The following is a 22,468-nucleotide window of genomic DNA, read 5'->3' on the forward strand; positions in this document are numbered from 1 at the left end:
CGACAGCGAAAAGGTCATTAGGGCTTACAAGGCCCTGTTCGTCGTTTTCGATGTTTTGAACGCATAGTTCCTGATTCCGATAAACCGCTCCAGTGGCCATGATGGCATACGCGCGAAATGATTCCTCTGGAGAAATGCTCGTCTCTGGAGAAGCAATGGTTTGAAGAGCTTTGATTCTCAGACCCTCCACCACATGTCCTTCGATGTACGGGTACCGGGAGAGTGACCTTCTCGTGTAGGTCTCAAACAATGAGTCTATCATAGTCGGTGACAGACTTGACAATGAATTCGATATTGTACAAGCTGTCGTGTTCCGATGGTAACTGGGAGGCCAGCTAAGTGTCCCACTCGACTTTGCTACCTCGGTCTTGATTTTCGCGAATATGAGGTCAATGAATCTGAACTGTTCTTAACGTCTCTGAGGATTCTTATGGGTACGGGATGAATTACCCCATACCGTGTTCATTTGTGGGAGCACCGATCTCATTTGGTGATGCATCAGGCCAGTGGCTTCTCATATCATGATTGCCGGGACTGAGATCTTCAGCAGCCGTCGGGCGCCCACCTTCCTTGCGCTTACTATCTAGGAGGGCTTTGACCTCTTGCTCTTGTTTCTGGAGCTCGCGAACCCTTTCTTGAAGGGACTCAACATAACTTGCACAAGATCAGATCCACATTTGCAACTGAGGGGGCTGTATCGTACCTTCGATTGTAGGGGCTCGAACTCGACACACCGGCTACCAAACAGTCCACGTTGGCTTGCTCACAGGGACCGCACCTCGGCATTTGTCCGTCACACTAAAGGATAGGGGAAAAAAGTGAGCTTCAGCAGCCGGTGGGATAAAAAGTTACTGACCCTCACTTTGCGCATTCGGCATCTTGCGCATGTTGGACGCAAAACTTGGCGCTGTGGTTATTCCATTAAGACAACTCCAGTGACATGAACAGTGTCAATGATTCGAAAGCAGTGTTTCTGGTGTGAATGAGTAGAACCCGGTGAACAGGCTAGCATTTAGGTGCAAGCAGTGGAGAGCACGTAGGGTTGCTGTCAGCGATGAACGGTCACAGGTGAATTCTTGGCACGGTTACGCGGCACTGCTAGTTCATTTTCATTGTTAGACTAGCTAGAAGCGCCATCCGCATTCTGCAGCGTGGGTGCCCCGGGGGCATTACATGCACGCACTAGAAAATGGCCATGATGTTCGCGGGGCTCGCGACTCCACCGGGCAAGTTGAGCGGTTGGCTGGTTACAAAGAATGTCCATCGGTCCAATTCCTTGCATCTCTTGGAGAGCGCCTCAAGGCTGAATTGCTCACCGATGGGCATGCCCCAGCCTGACAGAAAATACCTCGTGCAGTTTCAGTCTACCACCCTCAGTGACGGGAGGCCACGACTCATACGCGTTAGTATCTCCGGCCACAGCGGCGAATCCAGCCTCCCAGTGCCAACGAGCACTATCAACACTTCCGGCCACCCCCATGTATTTGCGATCAGCACCCTCTCGGAGACCCATTTGGTCTTTCTCCGTCTCGTTGAGCGCCTCATACTGAAGCTGGTAGCCGCTGCGAATGAGTAAAATGTCGCCTTCCTGAAACTTGATTTCATGTGAATCAGCAATTATCTGCAGATCTGTATATGGAATTTCGAAACTGTCGAATGCGTTGTAAGAAATATTCTTTTCGGCGGCATAGTCCGCCCAGTCGAGAAGGACACCCCTGGAAGCAATGGGGTGTTCAGCCAGGTCTGTGAGACTTAGCTCAAGAATCACAAGCGATTGCCGTCATTATACATACTCTGAATGCCAATGCGCGTGTTGTTGTAAGGTCCCGATATATCGTTTTGGGTGATATGATTGTAGAATTTTCTGCCCTCCAAGTATGGCATATGCCGTGGGCCATCCCAGTGAGTAGAAGCCTGGGTGTTGGTGGACATCTAAAAGGTCAGCGAGAGATGTTCTAGTGACGCCCGGTGTATATGCAGCTGACCTCATCGTCGTTGGAAACCTCCTTGACAATTATATTGTGCTTCAATTTCGCCCGCGCCGGATTCATGGGACGCAGGGGTTGATCCAGTGGCAAGCTGTCATGGTATGAGCCTTGCCTTCCAGACTTCGCGAACCGGGAACCCACTTCAGAGGAACCACCTCCCCAGTCCGGATATTTGACACAGCAGCTTGACGGGTAACCTCTGCAGTGATGAGGTTTGTTCTACCCAACTGGTCATTTTTGCCCCAAAGTCCCCAGGCCGAATACTTTGGGTCAGAAGGTTCAAGAGGTAACTCATCGAAAGAAACGTTGACAGATGCTCTTTTCCCCATCTCAAGAACAGGATGACTCGAAGAGAGAGATGTCATTGTCAAAAAGACTATGAGCATGAAAACTGATGCCATCCTTGCTCTTGGGGGAGGAACGTAGGCACTGCCAAGTAGCCATCAACAGCTGGGCAGTGCCTGGGTTATTCACGACAAACCGGTCAATTTAGATCCGCATCAAGTTTTCATTACCCACATATAACATTGAAACCTCTCCTGTTACTTATTAGGTACGTAACAAGGGAGGAAATCATGAGATAATGCAATTAGTGACAGCCAGCACCTTCAGCAATTCCTCCTTCGGCGAGCACCCGCATCTGATAAACAACCACGCCACCAACGCTAGAGATACAAGCGGTCTGCGGGAATTGACCGATCCTTCTCGCCGTGGTGCGGACGTAGCAATCGCAGGGTATTGGACGTGGGGTATGGGGTACGGGGTACGGAGCAAGGGGATGGGGCGTGATACGGATGGGCCAACCCCATCTTGGCATTCCGAAGGTCAATCTCAGAATTATTTGCTCGCGGCTCTGCGCACCTACATATATGTCGTTTACTCCAAGGTCTCACTCAATTCTGTTGCCAGTGTCTCCAAAATCGTTGCAATTTTGGACATCATGGCTGAACTGACGAAACCCTCAACCACTGAGGTTGAACACGAAGACAAAGAGAAACCGGGGAACGCCCAGGTTTCGAACATAGACCCTGTCGCTCAGAGGTCTTTGTTGCGAAAATTGGACTATCGCATGATGCCAGTATTTTTCATCTTGTACTTCCTCAACCACTGTAAGCGAATCCTGTGATCTTGATGTTTTGGAGATCTGGACTAACCTTCCTAGGGGATCGGAATGGACTGCCTCAAGCCAAACTCAATGGGATTTCGGACCATCTGGGCCTCCAAGGTACACAGTACAACACCTGCATATCTATCCTGTATGTTGGCTATCTCACCGCCGGCATCCCATCGAACATGATCTTGACGCGAGTTCGGCCGTCTGTATACATGGGTGTTTGCATGTGTGGCTGGGCCATAGTTTCCGCGTTCACGGCTATGGCAGACAACTACGTCCATCTTCTTGTTCTGAGGTTCTTGCTCGGGTGGTTCGAAGCTCCTTTTTACCCGGGCGCCATCTACCTGTTGAGCCGATTTTATACGAAGTCCGAGGTGAGAGATTGTCTATGCCTTCTAGCGACCAAACTCTGACCACTTCAGCTTGCGACGCGCCTGGCCATACTGTACTGCGGGCAGCTCAGCTCAAGTGCCTTCTCAGGGCTGATCACCGCGGGCATTTTTGCAGGTCTTGATGGAACGAAAGGCCTGCACGGCTGGCAATGGCGAGCACTCAACAATATACGATTGTGGTTCAATGCTGACCAATATTCAGGCTCTTCATAATCGAGGGATCAGCAACCTTCCTAGCGGCGATTGGAGGCATTTTCCTGCTTCCAGATACACCTGGCAAGACCCGTTGGCTTACGGCTGAGGAGAATGCCTGCAGCGTGATGCGATTCGAAGAGGAGAACATGAACGAGTTGAAGCACGAGACCCCGATCCAAGGCTTGATGAGCGCCTTGAAAGACTACAAGGTTTGGTTGTTCATGTTCAGGCAAAACATGCATTTTTCAGCCATGTCCTTCAATCAATTTTTCCCAACGATTGTCAAGACCCTGTAAGTGTCAAGTCACCATTCTAATCATATCCACCTATCTGATAACCAGCAGTGGATACGATCGTACCATCACACTGGTCTTGACATCACCCCCATACGTCTTTGCCGCAATGTTTGCACTGGCTCTATCCTGGTCCTCTGGACGGTTCGACGAGCGCGCCTGGCACATTTATGGTGGCAACGCCCTTGCTGTGGTCGGCTTTGCTGTAGCTTGTGCAACAACAAGTGTGGCGCCCCGATATGTCGCCTGCTTCTTGTTCGCTGCTGGCTCATACTCTACAGGCAGCATTATTCTCGGCTGGGCTGCTGCTAATGTCGTTGATTCCCACGAAAAGAAAGCTGTTACGATGGCTATGGTCAACTTTTCTGCAGTCGCAGCAAACATCTATACGGCTTACCTATGGCCTGATTCTGACAGCCCACGTTTCTTGGTCGGACTCGGCAGTAGTATTGGATTCTGCGTTATGTGCATGTTATCCGCGCACTTTGCCTGGTTTCTGTTCAGAAGGCTCAATAGACAACGGCTACGGGAGGCTGATGGGGACTCCGTAAAGCTGTTTGCGACATAGAGAATGCACAGGTCGGGCTTGGTGCTCTTCGTTGATTACCACCCAAGTATTATACGGACCAGTCTTCCAATTCCTTTCGGTCGTCGTTTGCTGCTTTTCCGTTCTCTTTCCGCATTGCTGTTTCCACCAGAGACAAGTAGTACAACGATACAAGAAATTTTCGCCGAAATCATCAACCATCACGGTTGATTACAAAGAACATGTGATCATGACAATGCACCAGACACCGATCGTCATCCGTGGCTAAGATGGGCCGCGATTCATCCGAGTGGGAGAGGCATCTGGTTACATGAGTCGTATCAGCTAAAGAACCTATTGATACGGGAATTCCGGGCCGCAATGCCAACGAATAGACGCCCGTCAATTCACTAGTAACGCTAGTGTAAGAAGTAAGACCACATTTCCGATGCCACCGGAAATTCCAGCGACGACCAGCCCTGGTCCAAGACCGGACTTGACCCCAAAATGGAAAGACACCTAGTGTTCTCGAACGTTGATAGGCATAGCCTCATGGTGAACCGGCCACTTTTCCAAGGCTAGCAGTCGTGTGGTCTTGGCGAGAGGTCGAATATCGACTTTCACAGGATATATAAGATTGATGTGGGGTCGCTTGCCTGCCGGCAGGGTAGTTCCCAAAGTAAAGGGACAAACCGAACTGATGTTCCGCGGAATGCTTCCCCTCGCGGGCTACAATGAGGGACGGGGGAACTGGGTTTACGCGGCCTTTCAGTCCAACTTCTTAGAAGAGCAGGATAAGACTAAGCTCCTGAATCAGGGACCTAAAGACGTTGGGTGCTCAGGTAGGGCTGATGTTGATATGGTCAACGTCTTTTCTGACAGCAACGCTGATGATCTTGGCACAGCAAAGGCGTTCACAGCGATAATCACCTAGGATGAGATCACGCCACGATGGCACCTTATTTCCAAAAGCAAAGCAATCGTCAAAGTTTAAATATCAGTCCTCTACGAAAAGCTGTTGGTGAGGGGTAGTTGCATGACAAGGATGCTAGTTCCTGCACTGACCTTTTAAGGTGCAAAGTTGCCAACCCCACGACCGAGTCAGCTTAACCTTTGACATTGTGAATCCAGGTTCAGATCCCAGCGGGAGGCTTAATTCTGTTTTGAGGTCTTTCGGATAGAAAACACGGCAAGTCAGTCGACCCACTGCCTCTCAGCCAATAGCTTGAACATTGTCACCAGCCATTGAGTTAACTAGCGTTGACATGAGAGCCACTCATCCCGATCTCGTGAACCTCGGACTTCCGAGCTGCCCAGAGTCCATTCAGGGTCCAGGCAACTTTGAACTTGTACCCAAACAATTGCGCAGTCAAATCCACTTAGCGACGCACAACAACTGCGCGTACCTAAGGGAGTCGAGGAACGGTGTGAAGCTGGATAAGATCTGTCAATAAGCAAAGTTCATTACGGCTCCTCTCACGGCCGAATTATGGGGTTGAGGCTGGAGCCGAAGTTAATCCCCGAACTGGTTCATGTCTAAAATTATCCGCATTGGCCTCTGGGCAGATGAAATTACAAATGATCAGCTAAATGCTCGTCAACGTCGACGAGGCGGATCGCAGAGGGCGCATCAGGTGAACAGCGCCCTCGGCTGAAACAGTATCGAGGGTGAGCAACCACAACGATCGACAACCTTTGATATGATCAGACCATCGATTTTGTTCATCAATAATATGCGCAATGACTGCGGGTTGTGGGGCCAGCCCCGAGACGGGATGCGGGCGCCATTTCCTTGGTCCCAAGTGTCGTCCAGAAGCCATCCGCTGACTAGATCTAGTGGGTTTAGAATCATCGATGCATAAAGCTTTCAAGGTTATTCAAGGTAAGGGCAGAATTCCCAAAGAACAACGGGCCTCAGTTCCGACTGGCTGCTTCATCCATAAACCTAGCACTAAAGACGTATTCAATACTAGGTTTTACAGCACCCTCCAAAGGCACTTGTGATGTTGCGTGCAAGGCGAGAGCGAGACCCATGAGCTTTTGTTTCATTCGCCACGCAAGGATTCCTTCATAGGATTGACCCAGAATGTCATTCGCAAGTGGCACTCAGCGACCCTACTCGGGTATTACGGCCCGGAGGTCACCAGCCGCATCATACGACCGTTGGATGGTTCAAAAGAGTTCATTTGGAGCCCCTCAATTTCAACGTCGCAGTCCTCGGATTTAATGATCTTTGCGAAGAGGAATTGAGCCGACGCGTCTTTAACCAGGCTCTCATGCCATGTCCTCACCAACCACAACAAACTCAGTTGAAGCGGGAGGGCGAGTGTATAAGCGCCGGCCAGGCGCATGCGAGACATGCAAAATCCGAAAGCGAAAGTGTACGTCAAGCTGCTCAGAATCTTCGATGGATACCTTGGATGTCTTCTTACAAATTCCAGGCGATGGAGGCAGACCAAGCTGCGAAAAGTGCCTCGTAAGCATTACCTGTGTAGCTTTTGCGAATGCAGTCAACCTTTCTGACTGATTATAGTCCTCCGCATCTTACTGTGTCTATTTGACCCCGAAGAAAAGGGGCCGATCGAGCCAAAGCAGTATTAAGCAGCCATCTTCTTCAACGTTGACTACCGATAATAACCGACATTTAGGCCAAAGCTCATCCATTAGAGCAAGACAATCATTTGACGACTTGAACGCTCATGCGTCGCACCCAATAGTAACTTCGACGGCAGCGGATCACGTCATCTATGCAGCGAGTTCTTCTACTCCTTCATCGCTCTCTGGAATCGACCAGCTTCTTGAAAATACCACGGTTTCTCATTCTTTTGCGCCCCAGGATGATATCTGGGTTTCCCTAGGAAATAGGTCGTTCAGCTCTGCAGAGAACATTGGAATTTTGAGCAACATTGATATGACTACGAGCCCTGGAACCGAAACGCTAGAAAATGGTTGGACATCCGGTTCTTATGTACAGGATCAAGCAGCAAATCCATCGGCATCTTTCTGTGAACTGTCGCCTGTAAACTGGGTGGACTTCGACATGTCGTCACAGCAACTTGATGCCTTCGAGGCTAATCACGCTGTCACCTTGCCAGCGTCTTCAAACTGTAGGTCTGGGCCATATCCTCAGGGAGAACATTCGCTGAATCGTCTTTAAGCCCCACGCCATCTTCCCAGTCTCACACTCGATATGGTAAAACTGTTCCTAAACAGACGGAGAAACCTCGATGGAACGTCCAGTGAACTCATCGCACGTCTGCTTGAAGTTGTTGAGGAGTGTTTTACGACTCAGGAATATCTCGACCTGTTCGACGATATGGGCATACCTTCGCCCCATGTCGATACCCACTTTCAGTTCATCCAAGGTAACGATTCAAGATCTTCTCTTCCTCAGCATTGTACTGACCAGACATCGCGCAGCGTTTCTTTCTCAGCCATACCTGTACGTCTCGTCTTCAGATTTGAAGTGCTCACTTCTAATTCGACTTAGGGGAGCCATTTATGTTTCGAAAATTGAAGTATCTCGTCTTTACCAGGAGGTTATCCTTGAGGGTGTCACAGATCCGGCTAAGAGAGCTCTTGTTTTTGCGTCCATGGCTATCGGCAATCTCAACTATTCAAAGAGCAGTCGCTCCAGCCCGACAACTAGCAACGATACTGGCGGGATTTCACATTACCAGGAGGCCTTGTTGGCAATGGAGAAGATGTTTGTTGCCAGGCCATCAATCTTGGTCTTCAAGGTACCTAATTGTAACCTCGAACTCCGATGCTGTCCCGGGTCTAATTGTCTCACAGGCTTTACTCACAACGGTGAGTTTCTTTCGAGCACCATCTGAAACAGTATGAGCTAATGTTCCAATTTTGAAGCTTATCGCCACACTGCAATATAGAGTAGAGCAAACTTCATGCGTGTTGGGTCTTTGCGTCTCCTGCGCTCAGGCCTTGAGACTCAACAGCATGACTGCGATCCGTCAATTATGTCAGACTGACAGCGAGATCGATCAACTTCGACAAGGCTTCTGGCTTCTATACTGCATCGAAAAGGCATTCAGAATGCGTTCGGGACAATTTTCTGTCAGTATTTGCCGTCGAGTCTTCTGGAGATTGTGAAAAAAAATGCATATCTACTTTCTAACAACACGAGCATGCAGTCATTGAGCGACGCCTTCATCGACCATAACCCGCTAACCGAATGCGACAAAACCGGTGTGACTGCAACTTTTCGAGATTTCCACGCTCATTGCCGGCTATCCCAGCTCTGCTCTCGCATGTCTGAAGATCTCCACGTGGCAGGGGACGTTCGTGATCCGAACTCAGGTGCAAAAGTGAGCGATCGTGCCGAGAAATGGATTGTGGTTCTTCAAAGATTCAACTCAGAAGTGCTCGAGACGAGGAGGTGGGAAGACCATATATTTCCTTGGACTCCCAACAGTACACACTCAGACACGTCAAAGTTGTCGGTTCCCGTTTCCAGCTACCCATCTAAGTTGTTTCTTTTCGAAATGGCTCTCTTCGCGTACGGACGACTTTTTCAAAAAGCGGGGACAGACATCTCTCTTGGCAAGTCGGAGCATATTGTTGCGCAATTCGCATCTGAGGTTCTTAACGTCATTATCAATATGGATCCCAGCACAACCAGCATGAACCGGTAAGTTTGAAATGCGCCACCTGCGTCTACTCGATGGCAACTAAAGATCATATTTCCTAGCCACTTTGTTCAAGTTGCTGTAAGCTCATTTTGCATTACAGCAGTCTTTGCTCAGTTGCATCCTGATCAGGCAGCGATTTTCAAACAATTGGTGTCAACATTGGGTCTGTTTGCGCGAGTTTCGACGACATCATCCGTTGTTTCTCTGGGAAAGCTTAGCTCCGTGGTTGACATCGTTCAACGGCTGATGACACCAGATACCCAGCGGAGTTCGCAAGGTGTTTAGATCCGGAGGTTTATTCGAATATACCAACTCTTTTTTCTTCCTCGCTTCCTATTTTGATGATGCCCGCTTATTCCGAGGCTTGAGGGTTACAGTTTCCCGCTGGCTATCCTGGTCAAACAGTCTCGCTGCGGGGTTGCGGGGTAGCTTCCCCTCACCCGTCAAGCTGCATCGCGGGGGCGTTGGAGCGATACTCGCCGTACACATGTCTCAGCTGCCCTGTCGACTCGGTGAAATGGGATCCGAAAGGCGTCTTTTTAGAGCCGTCCAATAAGAGCCTCAAACAGACGCAAATCGAACCCCGCCCTTGGTCATCTGAAAGGGCAAGTTTCCCGGATATTGGACGGCAAGAAAACCGAGCGAGAGGGGAACCCAGCCCGGGGTCCTTTTTATGTTGAGACATTCCAACTTAGAGTTTCAGTCATCTCAAAACTTTCAGATTATTCTTTCAACATTCAAGAATCCGTGATCTTATCGTATTAAAAAGAACCAACATACGTTATGGCTGCCAACGCACCAAAGCAAAGCACGCCTTTCAGCGTGTCTGGAAAGACGGCGATCGTCACGGGAGCAGGCTCCGGTCGGTCCCATCACAAATCGACATCAAGAACGCGTTGACACTGACGCTGCACACAGGTATCAACTTTTCCTTTGCTGAGCTGCTTCTCAAGCGCGGCTGCAATGTCGTAATTGCCGACCTGGCTCTGAGACCTGAAGCGGAAGAGCTGGTTTCGAAGCACAATAGCAATCCCCGAGCAATTTTCGTCAAGACTGATGTCACCTCATGGCCAGCGCTGTCCAAAATGTTTGACGCGACTCTCGCCGAGTTTGGAAATTTCGACATTCTCTGTCCTGGAGCAGGCGTATATGAGCCGCATTGGTCGAACTTTTGGCATCCTCCAGGGTCATCAGAGAGCAAGGACAGCGCCGACGGAGGACACTACAAGCTACTGGATATCAACATCACGCACCCGATTCGAGCCACGCAGCTGGCGATATCTTACTGGCTTCACCCAAGAGAAGTCACGGACACCAAGCTCCCTCCTGCTGTGAAGGCCTCACCAGGCAACCCCAAGCGAATTGTCCACATTTCTTCCGTCGCGGGTCAGGTGCCGAACATCAACGCCCCACTTTACTCCGCGTCCAAGTTCGCCATCACCGGCTTTGTCCGGAGTTTAGCTCGGCTGGAGGAAACGGATGGAGTCCGCATCAATGCCGTCGCGCCTGGCGTTGTCCGTACGCCTCTATGGACGGAGCATCCAGAGAAGCTCATCAACTTGGACGAGAGCCAGGACGGTTGGGTAACTCCTGAAGAGGTCGCCGAGGCAATGCTTCGGTGCGCCGAGGATGATGGAGTCCCAGGCGGTTCCATCCTAGAGGTTGGCAAGAATAATACGCGCTTGGTGCAGACTTTTAATGACCCCGGTCCCGAAAGAGACCCGAAGAAGGGTCTCATGGCAAGGAATGTCTTGAATGGAACAGAAATGGTGTTTACATGGCTGAAGGACGCAACGAAGTGGGCTGTTGGGAGAGACTGAATTTGATCCCGGAAGGCATTTGGCCAATCCATGGACTATTCTTGGTATTTGGAGGTGCTCACGCGAGGCCGTGAAATTTTGGTATGGGAGACCGAGATTTGTGACGGCGCGGAAAGGCTTTTGGCCATCATGATTCTCGCGTCAAGCGTGTCACCTGCCAGAGAACTCCACTGCAGATAAGCTCCGCATTTCAATGACAATAAATCGGGATTATGTCCGACTTCTGGGGCTCCACAGATACCGGAGGGATGAAGATCCCTGACCAACGCGGAAACGGCAGCTGTAGCCGCCGGCTAGACACAAGTTAGGTTAAGCTTGTTGACTCTCCGATGGCCGGCCCCACCTGAATGCCGCGCCGGCAGCCTTATCAGTTCTCTCACCGAGAGAACCGGACCAGGGCCGATATTATCGGCGACGGCAACTTATCTAGGTGATGACCATTGATAAGGCCTGCGGCAAATTTGAAGAAGACTTGGCGGATTACTTATAAATCTGAGAGAATATCGTTATGCCCGATAGGATAGATGCCATTTTGTGTTTTTGATGTCTGATTCAAGGTTAGACTGGAGGAATGGCTTTTGTCAGCATGGGATCGCTCGTGAAAGTCGCCGTGCTAGCGTCTAGCTTGGCCACGGGGGCTCTATGTTCGCTGATCCATGAGTCGCGTGGCGAAGACTCGCCGTTCCCCAGTAAGTGTCTCGTAAACTTGTTGATTTTGCTCTAACCGGACTGAAATAGTGCCCCTTTGCAAGGGAATCGACATCGAAGACGCGACGATCGGCACTCTTCAGCGCTGGATGACTCTGGGAAATCTCACAAGTCAGGACCAAGTAAGCTGCTATGTAGCTCGTATTGAGCAAACAAATGTAGTCCTTCGTTCTGTTAGTGAGGTGAACCCAGACGCCCCGGCCATCGCCGCTAGCTTGGACGATGAGCGAAACACCAAGGGGATCAGGGGCCCGTTACATGGTATTCCATTCATGGTCAAAGATAACATCTACACCGACGATAAACACAACACGAGCGAAGGCGGTCTTGTGTTGCTGGGTGGAAGATACTCATCTGAAGCTACTATTGTGTCCAAGATTCGACAAGCAGGTGGCGTTCTACTCGGGCACACGGCTCTCTCAGAGGCCGCTGACCACCGGGCACTCACAAACTTCTCCGATGGCTATTCAACTCGCGTGGGGCAGACAAGAAACCCATTTAACCTCACTCAGCCTACGTCCGGGAGTAGTGGTGGCTCTGCAGTCTCGGTGAGAAGCAACCAGGTGGCTATTGCCCTAGGAACTGAAACTCACGGGTGAGTTTCCAAGATTCTATCGGGCAGCAATCGAACATTCGCATACTGACACCTGCAACTAAGCTCCTTGGTTCACCCTGCTGCGCTACTGGGGCTTTACACTATCAAGACTACTCCTGGGCTGGTTTCCCGCCATGGTGTTGTCCCTGGAAGCTTCTACCACGACACGCCTGGACCCATGGCTCGCTCGATGCGTGATGTTGCAGTTCTTCTCGACATCATGGCCGGACCCGATCGTTTCGACAATCTAACATTCGACGCTCTTGGAAATTTTCCTAAAAACGGATATGCCGCTGAAGTCACCGATCAGAGTTCTCTTATAGGGATGAAACTCGGTCTCCCGTGGAATCCATATTGGTCCACGATTGGCGTATGTTCCTACAGTCACAGTCGTGACAACGCTTACTTATGTGATCCTAGGCCATAAACTCGCCGGGCCAGCGCGAGGCATATGAGAGCCGCGTTCATGAGTTGAGAGCTGCTGGAGCCGAGATTTATAACATCACTGTAGGCCCTCTCTCAGTCTGCGTCATCGCCCCAGCTAATGCGATACCTAGGATATTCCTAACATTGAGAACGTGGCCAACAAGTACGGCTTTGGTCAGCCAGCTGATGTGCCTGAAGAATATGGCCAACTCGTTGCCTATAACACCCTTCTTGCCGTGGCATATGGCGAATTTCTCCAAAACTGGACATTCCCCGAATCTGACGAGCGACATGGAATGAGCAGTCTAGCAGAAATGGCAGCATGGAATGATGCACACAACGACACTACTGGCGCCCTTGGCAACAGTACCTGGTGGTACAACACGGTTTCAGGACAAGATTTCTATGACAACGCCATCGCAACGAATGGAACCATGGGCGACGAGTTCTGGAAAGCCTTCGGTTGGGGCCGGAGGACCGCTCGCGAGGTCATTGACGGCGGACATGCGTACATCCTCGATAACGGCACTGTGATTGAACTTGACGGCTTGCTGGTGCCGAACGATCCATCTGGTGGCCACGATAACGCTTGTGCCTCGATCCCTTCGTATGCTGGATATCCCGTTGCGTCGGTGCCAATCGGTCAGAGCGGTTACGGCACCGCTTTTGGTTTCTGCATCTACGGGCGGCAATATTCTGAGGCGCGATTGATTCGCGTCGCGTCGGCGATGGAAGACCTGTTTCGCTGGACCTCAACCCTGGAGTATCACAACTATGAGACTGCTGAGCGGCCGTGGGACGCGCCGTGGCCGGGGTACGTTTGCTCTGAGGAGTCGTTGGAGAGATACGCTTGCGATCTCAGTCTTTGAGGCGTCGTTCTTGTCATAAGGTATTGGTTCATAAGCTATTTGAAGTACCCGAGGAAATGGCACGATGTGCGCGGACAATAGGAGGGCATTTGTCCGTCTTTATGCCACTCAGCACTTGACCATAAGCATAATCAGACTGACCCGAATTCTCGGGCGCAGTTCATCCCATATTAACTGCTTTGTATCCACTAAATCCGATAGAGACCTATCACGGATGGTCCGGTAATTGTAACCAATATGTTAGAGTTCGACCAATGGGAAAACTAGAGAAATATGCGAGAGCGATCGTATTGGCCCCTGCGCTAGGGGGTTCGTGATAGTTGCACGAGTCAGTCTCAGCATCTTGTACAAAATCACCTGTTGTCCTGTGCTTGGCTGTCGAAGATCCTGGCCATCAGCCTCAGCTGTCATTTCTCTGACTCTCACACTCGTTCTCAGCCCCGGATGAAGTCCCTCTTTACGCAAGCCGCCATCGCGGCTTACCTTCCTCTTCTGGCGGCTACCGCTTACAAGGATGCGTTCGTGGTTGAATTTGACGGATCAGCTCAGTTGGTAGGATAAACACTTGGAATTATTTTCATAAAACTTGGGATAGGTCTAACTCTGCAGTAGACCGCCGACAACTTGAACAACCAAGTCCAGACTTCACTCGCTAGTTCTGGCATAGATTGCACCGCATCAAAGCGATACTACTTCACTCACGCCGTGTTTCAGGGGGCCTCCTTCAACCTAGAATGCAATAACGACAAAGTCGCCCAAAAGTCTGTTCTTGCGACTGTTCAGGGTATCGACGGAGTTAAGAAGGCTTGGCCGGTTATCAACATTCAGCCAACTCTCTACAACGACAGACGCATTGGCCGTGATTTTGGAACATACGTCAAGCGTGACCTGCCACAGCTCCATGCCAGGGATGAAGCAGTCGACACTCTATCCACACACGTTGACACTGGCGTCGCCAAGCTTCACGCAGCCAACTTTACCGGCAAAGGCGTGCGCATCGCTGTTATTGACAGTGGCTTCGACGTAGACGTCCCGGGCCTCAGCAAGGTTGACATTGGTTACGCGCATGACCTGACGGACAACGATAATGATGTCCGTGACAACTGCTCTTCTCACGGCACTCACGTTCTGGGTGTCATTGCTGCCAAGGGGGACGAAGCTCGCTACGGTGTTCTCGGCGTGGCACCTGATGCAACCTACGAGCTTTATCGCATTCAGCCTTGCATCGGAGGCAGCACTAACGATATGTTGATCAACTCTTTTCTGGAGGCTGCTGATCGAGGTGTTGACGCTATCTCTTGCTCTTTTGGTGGTGGTCAAGCCTTTCCTGAAGGTAAAGTTGTTCATGAAGGCTCTAGTTGACTTGTCAGTGCTAACAACTACAAGATCCCTGGTCTGCTGTAGCCACGCGACTCTTTAAGAATGGCACATATGTCTCTCTTCCAAGCGGCAACGGAGGCCCTGGAGTCTTTTCAGGCGTCAGTCCCGGCATGGCCGATGCTATCACATCCGTCGGCTCCACGGACAACACCGTCACCCCATATCTCACCTGGCAAGGAAACTGGACCTCTGGTACCGATGGTGGAGAGATCCGATTCGTTCCTGGTCTGCCATATGATCTTCCTGCAAACAACCAGTTAACCATCTGGTCCCCGAACAAGGAAGTTGATGCCCCTACTGACTGTCAGCCACTTCCGAGTCCGACAGACCTGCCAACTGATCTTTCAAATACTGTCATTCTCGCCTCGCTCTCGCAATGCTGGACAGATGCCAGTGGTGCGGACGCTTCCATTACGAAGGCCTTGGGAATTCCCTACATCATCTACTACGCCACGAAAAACTGGACCGTTGCAGACGGTCCCGGATTCTACGAAGACAGCTCGGATCCCAATCTCAAGGGCATCGCCACAGTAGAGTACGACGTTGGTGTTAAGCTACTGAACGCGTTCCATAAAGACCCTGCCTCGAAGGTTTATCTCGCCAACGAGGCCTCAATTGCCAACATTAAACTTGAGAACAAAGTCAACAACCTCACGGGTGACTTTGCGTCGAGTTTCTCCAGCTGGGGCCCGACCCTTACTGGAGGCGCTATGCCCCTCGTCCTTGCCCCTGGCGGCAACCTCATCAGTACATTTCCTAGCAAGTACGGAGGCTACGGCGTCGTGAGTGGTAAGTTGAACAGCTCTCAAGATTGGCGGTTGAATACTGACAATCCGCAATAGGAACCAGTCAGTCAGTTCCATTCGAGGCCGGCGTTGCCGGACTCGTGAGGCAGAACCACCCCGATTACACTCCCGAAGAGATCCAGGCTGTGATTGCCACCACCGCTCGCCCGGTCAAGTGGAACGACGGCAAGGGTGCGGTCTCAGACTTCCTGGCTCCCGTGTTCCAACAAGGAGGTGGTTTTTTGGACGCATGGAACGCAGTACATTCCACAACAGTGCTCAGCACCGGTGCGCTCTCCTTTAACGACACGGCCAACCGCCCCAAAGAACTCAGCTTCAGCATTAAGAACACGGGAACCAAGGCCATTACGTACCACTTGAGCCATGTCGGTGCAGCATCCGGCTACATTCTCAAGCAAGCCAATGGCTACAACTTCACTAAGGGCGAAGCCACTGCAGTTTACGCCGACGTCAGCGTCACCCCAGCGACCATCAAGGTTGAGCCTGGTAAATCATCGACTGTCTCCGTTGCACTCACCAAGGAGCCGAATCTTCCTGAAGCTGCGACACGTGTGTCCTTCTTTGGCGGCTATGTGGCCATCGAGGCAGAGGGCTCAGCCGACGTGAACAACCTGACCCTCCCCTACACTGGCTTCGGCGCTCCGCTTGCAACACTCCCCATTATCAAGCGGGATACATCATACCTCATGATGTGGAACATGACATCTTCATCGCCGGTGCGCATGGAAGAGGGCCGCGTCTTCACTTGCACCCTGGACACCAGCAAAGATGTCCCCGCATCTTTTGCCGACAACATGTTTCCCGGAGTCTGGATCGCGCTCTTCGTTCAAACACGGAACTTGAGCATCTACATCGTGGATGCCGACTCCGGAAAGGAAGTCGCCAAGTCATGGCAGACGACATCGGATGCTATTTGGGGTCGTGCGAGCAACTGGTACTGGGACGGTTCTGATGCGAATAAGACTTTTATCCCGGCTGGAAGCTACATCTGGCGGGTGAAGGCGCAGAAGATGAACGCAGACCCGTCTAAGGAGGAAAGCTTTGACGTGTATGAAACGGGGAAGTGGGTGTTGCAGTATTCTAACACCACTATGGGGTCCAATGCGACTTTGCAGTCATGAAGATAGTCGGGCTAGAGGTAGACAAAACGTTTCTCACAGAACCTTGCCCGGTTTTGACTGGCTAACAGACTATTTACTTTTCCGCTACGACATTTCAAACCGTTGACTTTTCTTGCGGGTGCCCACGTGAAAGGTAAGTATGGATCTTATCGAATACACGGGGGTCGGACTCCGATCGAAGTACGTCGTATCATCCCGTATAATCCTGAAATCCCGAACTGATGCTCTATCAGGTGTAAGTTCATCCCACCCTCCACACCATGCAGAGAAGTATTACTTGCTAGCCCATGCATCCAGCAATTGTTCAACGCTTGCGAGAGTCTGGAGAAGATGGGCACGGCACCAAACAGGCTCGGACAACGGCACTGTGCCACGAACTGATGAAACAAAATACGAGGACAGGTCTTGCAACTAATTGAAGGGCGAGGGAGTGTGGAGAAAGATTCGACACACGGCCGTCAACGCTTTCGAGGCCCCAGGTCCAGTCCGCTGTATGCGCGGTCCGCCGGGTACACAGAGGCTTGGAGGGGCTTGCCACCACAGTAGGCGCCACGCCGATCGGGTAATGAATTACGAGCTTTGCGGACCGGAAGAGTTCCGCCGCTGCCCTGGCGTCTGCGTGAGCTCCTAAAGTTTATGGGACAGTGCTGCACAGAGATCTGATGATCTCGAGCATGTTTGATAGAACTTACATAGCCCAATGGCATTCCTTATCAAGGCTTCACAGCGAATAGGATGAAGCTCCGCTGGGAATCTCCTGTCCCTTAATGGCCTTGCTTGTTATGCGCAGTATTTGAATGCTTAACAGCAGTTCCTACCTATTGATGTATTAGTTAACAAAATAAACACCTATCTCTAATACATTTCAGAAGAAACTTGAAGTAGGGATGCGTTTTGCTCATCTAATAGTAACCTCCTACATCCTCCAGGCCTAAGACCTCATCTAAACGCAAGCAATTTAAAATCGCAACATAGGTATGTAGTAGTAACTTCAATCTACAGCGCCCCTAATTAGAGTTTTAAAAATTTAGATATAAATTCCTAAAAGTTTACTTATTTTAATACGTAAACTTTAACTGTATTTCTTATAGACTACTGGCCTACCTAGCTTAGTAATATATTGCTTTATGGCTGAAACTAATAAATCTTAAATGCTGTAATGAGTTTAATTAGACATAATGAGAACTTATTATGACGTTAATGATCCAGCTAACCTGGATGTCTAGGATCCTCAGTTAAGTATAAAAAAGGCATCTGTGGCCTAACTACTACCTCTTAAACTCTGTAATCATCTGCCCGTTACGCTTTATAGCACCTACATTCATATCCTATTCCGATTTTTGTTCCCCTTAATCTGTGGAAATCACTCAGAAGATGGAAGACCAACTTGTGAACACTCCATTGGACGGGTTTCCCCTGTTCTCGTCCCTCCCTCCATAGGTGAGAGATCAGATCTGGGAGACGGCAGCAACCCCTCCTCAAAATGGAGTCAACTACTTCTCCGTACACCATTGCAGCGCTAAAGGAGTCGTCTCGAATTGCGTTGAAGTGGATTCTCTACATGACCAACGAGGAACACGCTTGCTACCACCATCTTTCGACGCAAATGACACTGCACCCCACACAAGGTCCTGGTTCAATGGAAACCACTCAACGTACAACCTTTCAAGCGTTGCATTCGCTTGCTAAGAGTCTCGGGCCGCTTTCATCCGTATGGCCAAGCGTCTTGAAAACTCCCAGGCTCAGACAACAACTGCATCTGCACCAGCCGTCTCAGGCGTCCACAGTTAACCACGATTTACGGCACTGACCGCGTGGCAAGGGTCGGAAAGAGTCCGAATACCTCTCCGCCTTTCGCAAGATCTCATCTACCTTAAAATCGCCTGGAACACCCTTCCTTCAAATTATGGGTTTTCTTCTTTTGACGAATATAATCCATATATGGACCCCTTCTTTCCTTTTCGAGATGGAAATGGCGATCCCAAAAACATCGCCATCGAATTGGCTCCAAGCCTTTTGAATTTTGACACAGTTAGTGTCGAGTGCAAATGGGAAGCGTTGTCTGGCCTCATCAATGCGTGGTTGGAGTTGGGCATCAGTGTGTGGATTGTGAGCAGGCCCGAGGGAACCGAGCCACCTGTCTTTGACAAGGCCTATACCTCACGCACTACGGTATTCCGGGACAGCAGCAACCTCGGCTACATCACAGTACCCTTTGAAATTTACCTGCGTGATGTTGATTTCAGCAAGTGTTTGAAGCTTGCAGATCGACAGCTTCACCGCATTGGTGCTGATTTTCCCGCACCACTGATCGGCGAATACCTCTCGAGACCTGGACTGTTGCTTCTTCAGGAGGATCTGAAGTTCTGCTGAGAAGACTCAGAAGAGGGGCCTGTGGGATGAAGGGGCTATCTTTCCAGGCAAAGCTCTCGCCCTATCATTTGTATTTCCTTTTCGAAGTAATTGGTTGGAGTGGTGTGGAGAGAGAGCTGCCTCTACAAGGCCTTCTACACCCCATAGGTGGTTATAGAGATTCCTCTACGAACCATCCTGGCCCTCGCAAATTTGCCCGTCAAGGTCATGCAGCAGTGGGTACGGGCGTCAAATTGTAGAAAGAAAGTTAGAAGGGGAGAAGTTAGAAGAATGAAATTTTGTTTGAAATACAAATCATACGGCAAGCCATGCATCACTTTCGCTTCCCGAGTAACGCAACACGCTGACTGTTTCACGGATATCATAGTAGGACAGTTACCTGAAAGAGGTCATCGGACACCAGTGGGACTTTTGGCATATCAATACGTTCCAAAATTGTCTTCTCTACATGTGTTTGACGATTTGGATTCTGGTCTAGCGGTGCGCGCGATGTGTGCTTATTCTAAGGTCCCCGACGTCAGTAGCGGTTCACGCAATACAACCGCTACGCTCTTTATCTTCTCTATGCCCCCATGATTACTCGTCGTTAAGTATTCAAATCGAGTCTCCAAAAGCCCTACAACGAGAGACTATCATGCCAAGGTAAGAAAGCTGCAAAATAAAGCGACATCATGAGTCGGGACCACCTGGAAAATATCTCAACTAATTAGATACATGGAACCCGTCAAATCAAGTCTGTAATAGCACCAACATCGTATTTTTTCATCGGGTTCTCCTACTCTCAGACCAAGCAGGGTCATCTTAAACACGCCTTCTCCTTTTTCTCCTTCAACATTTTATTTATGTCCCCGCACAGTAGGTCACAGCCTCTAGGTATACCTCTTTGGCCGCTGGATAACTCTGACGAAGAAACTTTTGAGGGTCAGTGGGCTAGAGAAAGCCCAAGGGCTGACCTGCATGAGTCGCCTTACGTGCAGTGGAAGCCCCCTCCGAGTACAACACCATACCTAGTCATTTTGTTGATCTGGCGACAAAAAGGCAAAAGCTATGAACGCACGGAGTCACGTTTACAGAGTCAGGGCGAATCTTTTCGACATCGCACATCTTAGTCTCTCAAGCAAATAATCAAGAATAACATTTGCGTACGGTGATACAAAATCTTTCCAAAATACGGAGAGGCTTCCGCCTTTGATTATGCAGGTGTGCAGGAACGCATCTTACCGTCATCTCTTTCATAGAAACTTCATTCAACTGGCGAGTATCCACACAACAACAATATCAACCCTTATGCGCCTTCATCACAGGGTCTGATTGTGCCAAACGAAAGCTATAATTTGATACAGTCTTAGTCCACATGTAGAAAGTGACTGGAACAGCCATGATCAAGGCTCAGATTGTTTTGCAGGCGGGCCATCTTCTGTCGTACATGGCGTGGCTTTCAAACCTTGCACATACAACCCGGCAGGCTAGCAACGTCTGTATGGGAACACCTCACTTGACCGGGATATTCCGCCATGGCATATAAACCACTCTCTAATAGTAGACTACTCTACATAGGCAAAAATTGATGGCTGCTATTCCTCATTGTTTTGCAAGTCGTTAAACTTTTGAACATCTCATTCTCTTGCCTCATAAGAAATACCTAGCATATTCCAGCCCCCCACCCTCTTCAATCAGCTAAGTCGGCCTGAAGGTATTCCGCGAGCATGAGCAATCCAAGACAGCGCCGCAGGAAGAAAACCGAACCCAGCGCCTTGCCCACTTCCAGGGACTAATAACCTGACGCTCAGGTTCTATCGCAGATGCCACTGACGCCGCTCGGAGTACTGAGAGAAGAGAATCAAGCTCAATTGTCGTGTTTCTCCACACATCATAGCTCCCACCCTCATTTTTATACCTAAACCCTCATACAGCGAGCTGCATTCCATCGCCTGCCATTGTCTCAGACCAAAAGTCCCCCAGACGTTAACTATATCCAAGACTCTTCCGTAATGTTGAATATGGACCCGGCAAAGAAATGCTTCCCAGAAGTGGTTGAGTACTTCGCATGGATTATGGACAAACATCAACCCCCAAACATGCAAATCCACGTATCCAAACTCCCATCACCTTAATCACAATCTACTGCCTCTACACGTCTCCTCCCGCTCATTCGTCACAATGCTGCAGAAGCACTGAAAGCAAATAAGAGTCTGAGCCCTGTCTACTCAACAACGTTAACTATGACAGTACATCATCTTAGCAGCTTAGCCTCTAGACGAAAGGACACTAGTGGCTAGATATCGAACTCTTCTCCCAAGAAATTCATTATTAGAGGGCCGGTTAGGGTGCGTTGTTCTTCAGTATTTATGTCGCTATCAAGACGGCAATCGCGGGGTAAAGGCAGACGTCAACCAGAAAACAGGCGTCGGTAGACCCCAGAGCAATATCGCTCATATTCTTTGCATTCTGCACATTATTCTGTTCTTCAATGATTATTCATGTTCAACCCCATTTGTTGCTGTAACTAGTGTCATTCACGATAGATAGATAATGTTGAATCAGATTCAGCAAGCCGCAACTGGCACAGCCAATCATACGTGGGCAACGCGTCGCCAATGGCTCAGTCACAAAATCCTCATGAATACCAAAGTCCCAAACATTATTAGACTTGTACAACGTTTGCAATTCCTCAGTACGTCTGCACTTCCTCAGATAGTACAAAACATCATCCAAATGAACCACGAATATCAAAACCACACGCGCTGATCACGACCTTCACCACGCGCCACATCAAGAAACGCCACCGCGACGCGAACCAACAACGCCCTCCAAAACCCCTGCCTTTCCCAACCGGCACGGTGCCGACGCATATCCCTGCCCCAGCCAAATAAAACCTCGCCCCCAAAAACCAGCTCGCTTCAGTTCAAATTGGAAATCCGTACCTGCTGATCCCACCACCTCACGGCGAGATGATCCGGACGACGGGGAGCAGATCACTACTTTGAGCAGCCGCCCTGCCGCCACACTTGGTGGAAGCCCACACACACTCTGCTGTGGCAATGTGCGTCGCGGCGCATGGGCGTCAACCAACACCAACAAAACGTTATTAGCCACCGCTGATCTCACGGGAGGCAACGTTCAGCTAAGATCTGGCACTGACCACGTGCCATTGAATGGGGTCTTACTTCCCCATATTGCCAAAGATCGACTGAAGCGCTTCGCGAGACGAGG

General features: G+C 50.1%; 3 protein-coding genes across 3 annotated transcripts; all 3 read left to right on the top strand.

Annotated features, from left to right (window-relative positions):
* Window positions 1–9,940: 9,940 nt before the first annotated feature.
* Window positions 9,941–10,977, top strand: COL26b_011311 (uncharacterized protein; the record flags this gene model as incomplete). The annotated part of the gene is made up of 2 exons (XM_053183982.1): window positions 9,941–10,019; window positions 10,076–10,977. The coding sequence occupies 2 exons, from the start codon at window positions 9,941–9,943 to the stop codon at window positions 10,975–10,977; spliced, it is 981 nt and encodes a 326-aa protein (XP_053032062.1).
* A 1,523-nt stretch (window positions 10,978–12,500) lies between these two features.
* On the top strand, window positions 12,501–13,575 carry COL26b_011312 (uncharacterized protein; the record flags this gene model as incomplete). The annotated part of the gene is made up of 3 exons (XM_053183983.1): window positions 12,501–12,650; window positions 12,701–12,787; window positions 12,838–13,575. The coding sequence occupies 3 exons, from the start codon at window positions 12,501–12,503 to the stop codon at window positions 13,573–13,575; spliced, it is 975 nt and encodes a 324-aa protein (XP_053032063.1).
* Window positions 13,576–14,019: 444 nt separating this feature from the next.
* COL26b_011313 (uncharacterized protein) lies at window positions 14,020–16,882 on the top strand (the record flags this gene model as incomplete). Its single annotated transcript, XM_053183984.1, has 4 exons — window positions 14,020–14,127; window positions 14,188–14,908; window positions 14,962–15,744; window positions 15,798–16,882. 4 exons carry the CDS (start codon window positions 14,020–14,022, stop codon window positions 16,880–16,882), a joined length of 2,697 nt encoding a protein of 898 aa, XP_053032064.1.
* Between the last annotated feature and the right edge of the window lie 5,586 nt (window positions 16,883–22,468).

Source organism: Colletotrichum chrysophilum, assembly GCF_026319265.1.
Source record: "Colletotrichum chrysophilum strain AFK26 chromosome Unknown scaffold_136, whole genome shotgun sequence".
In the NCBI taxonomy this organism is placed as follows: Eukaryota; Fungi; Ascomycota; class Sordariomycetes; order Glomerellales; family Glomerellaceae; genus Colletotrichum; species Colletotrichum chrysophilum.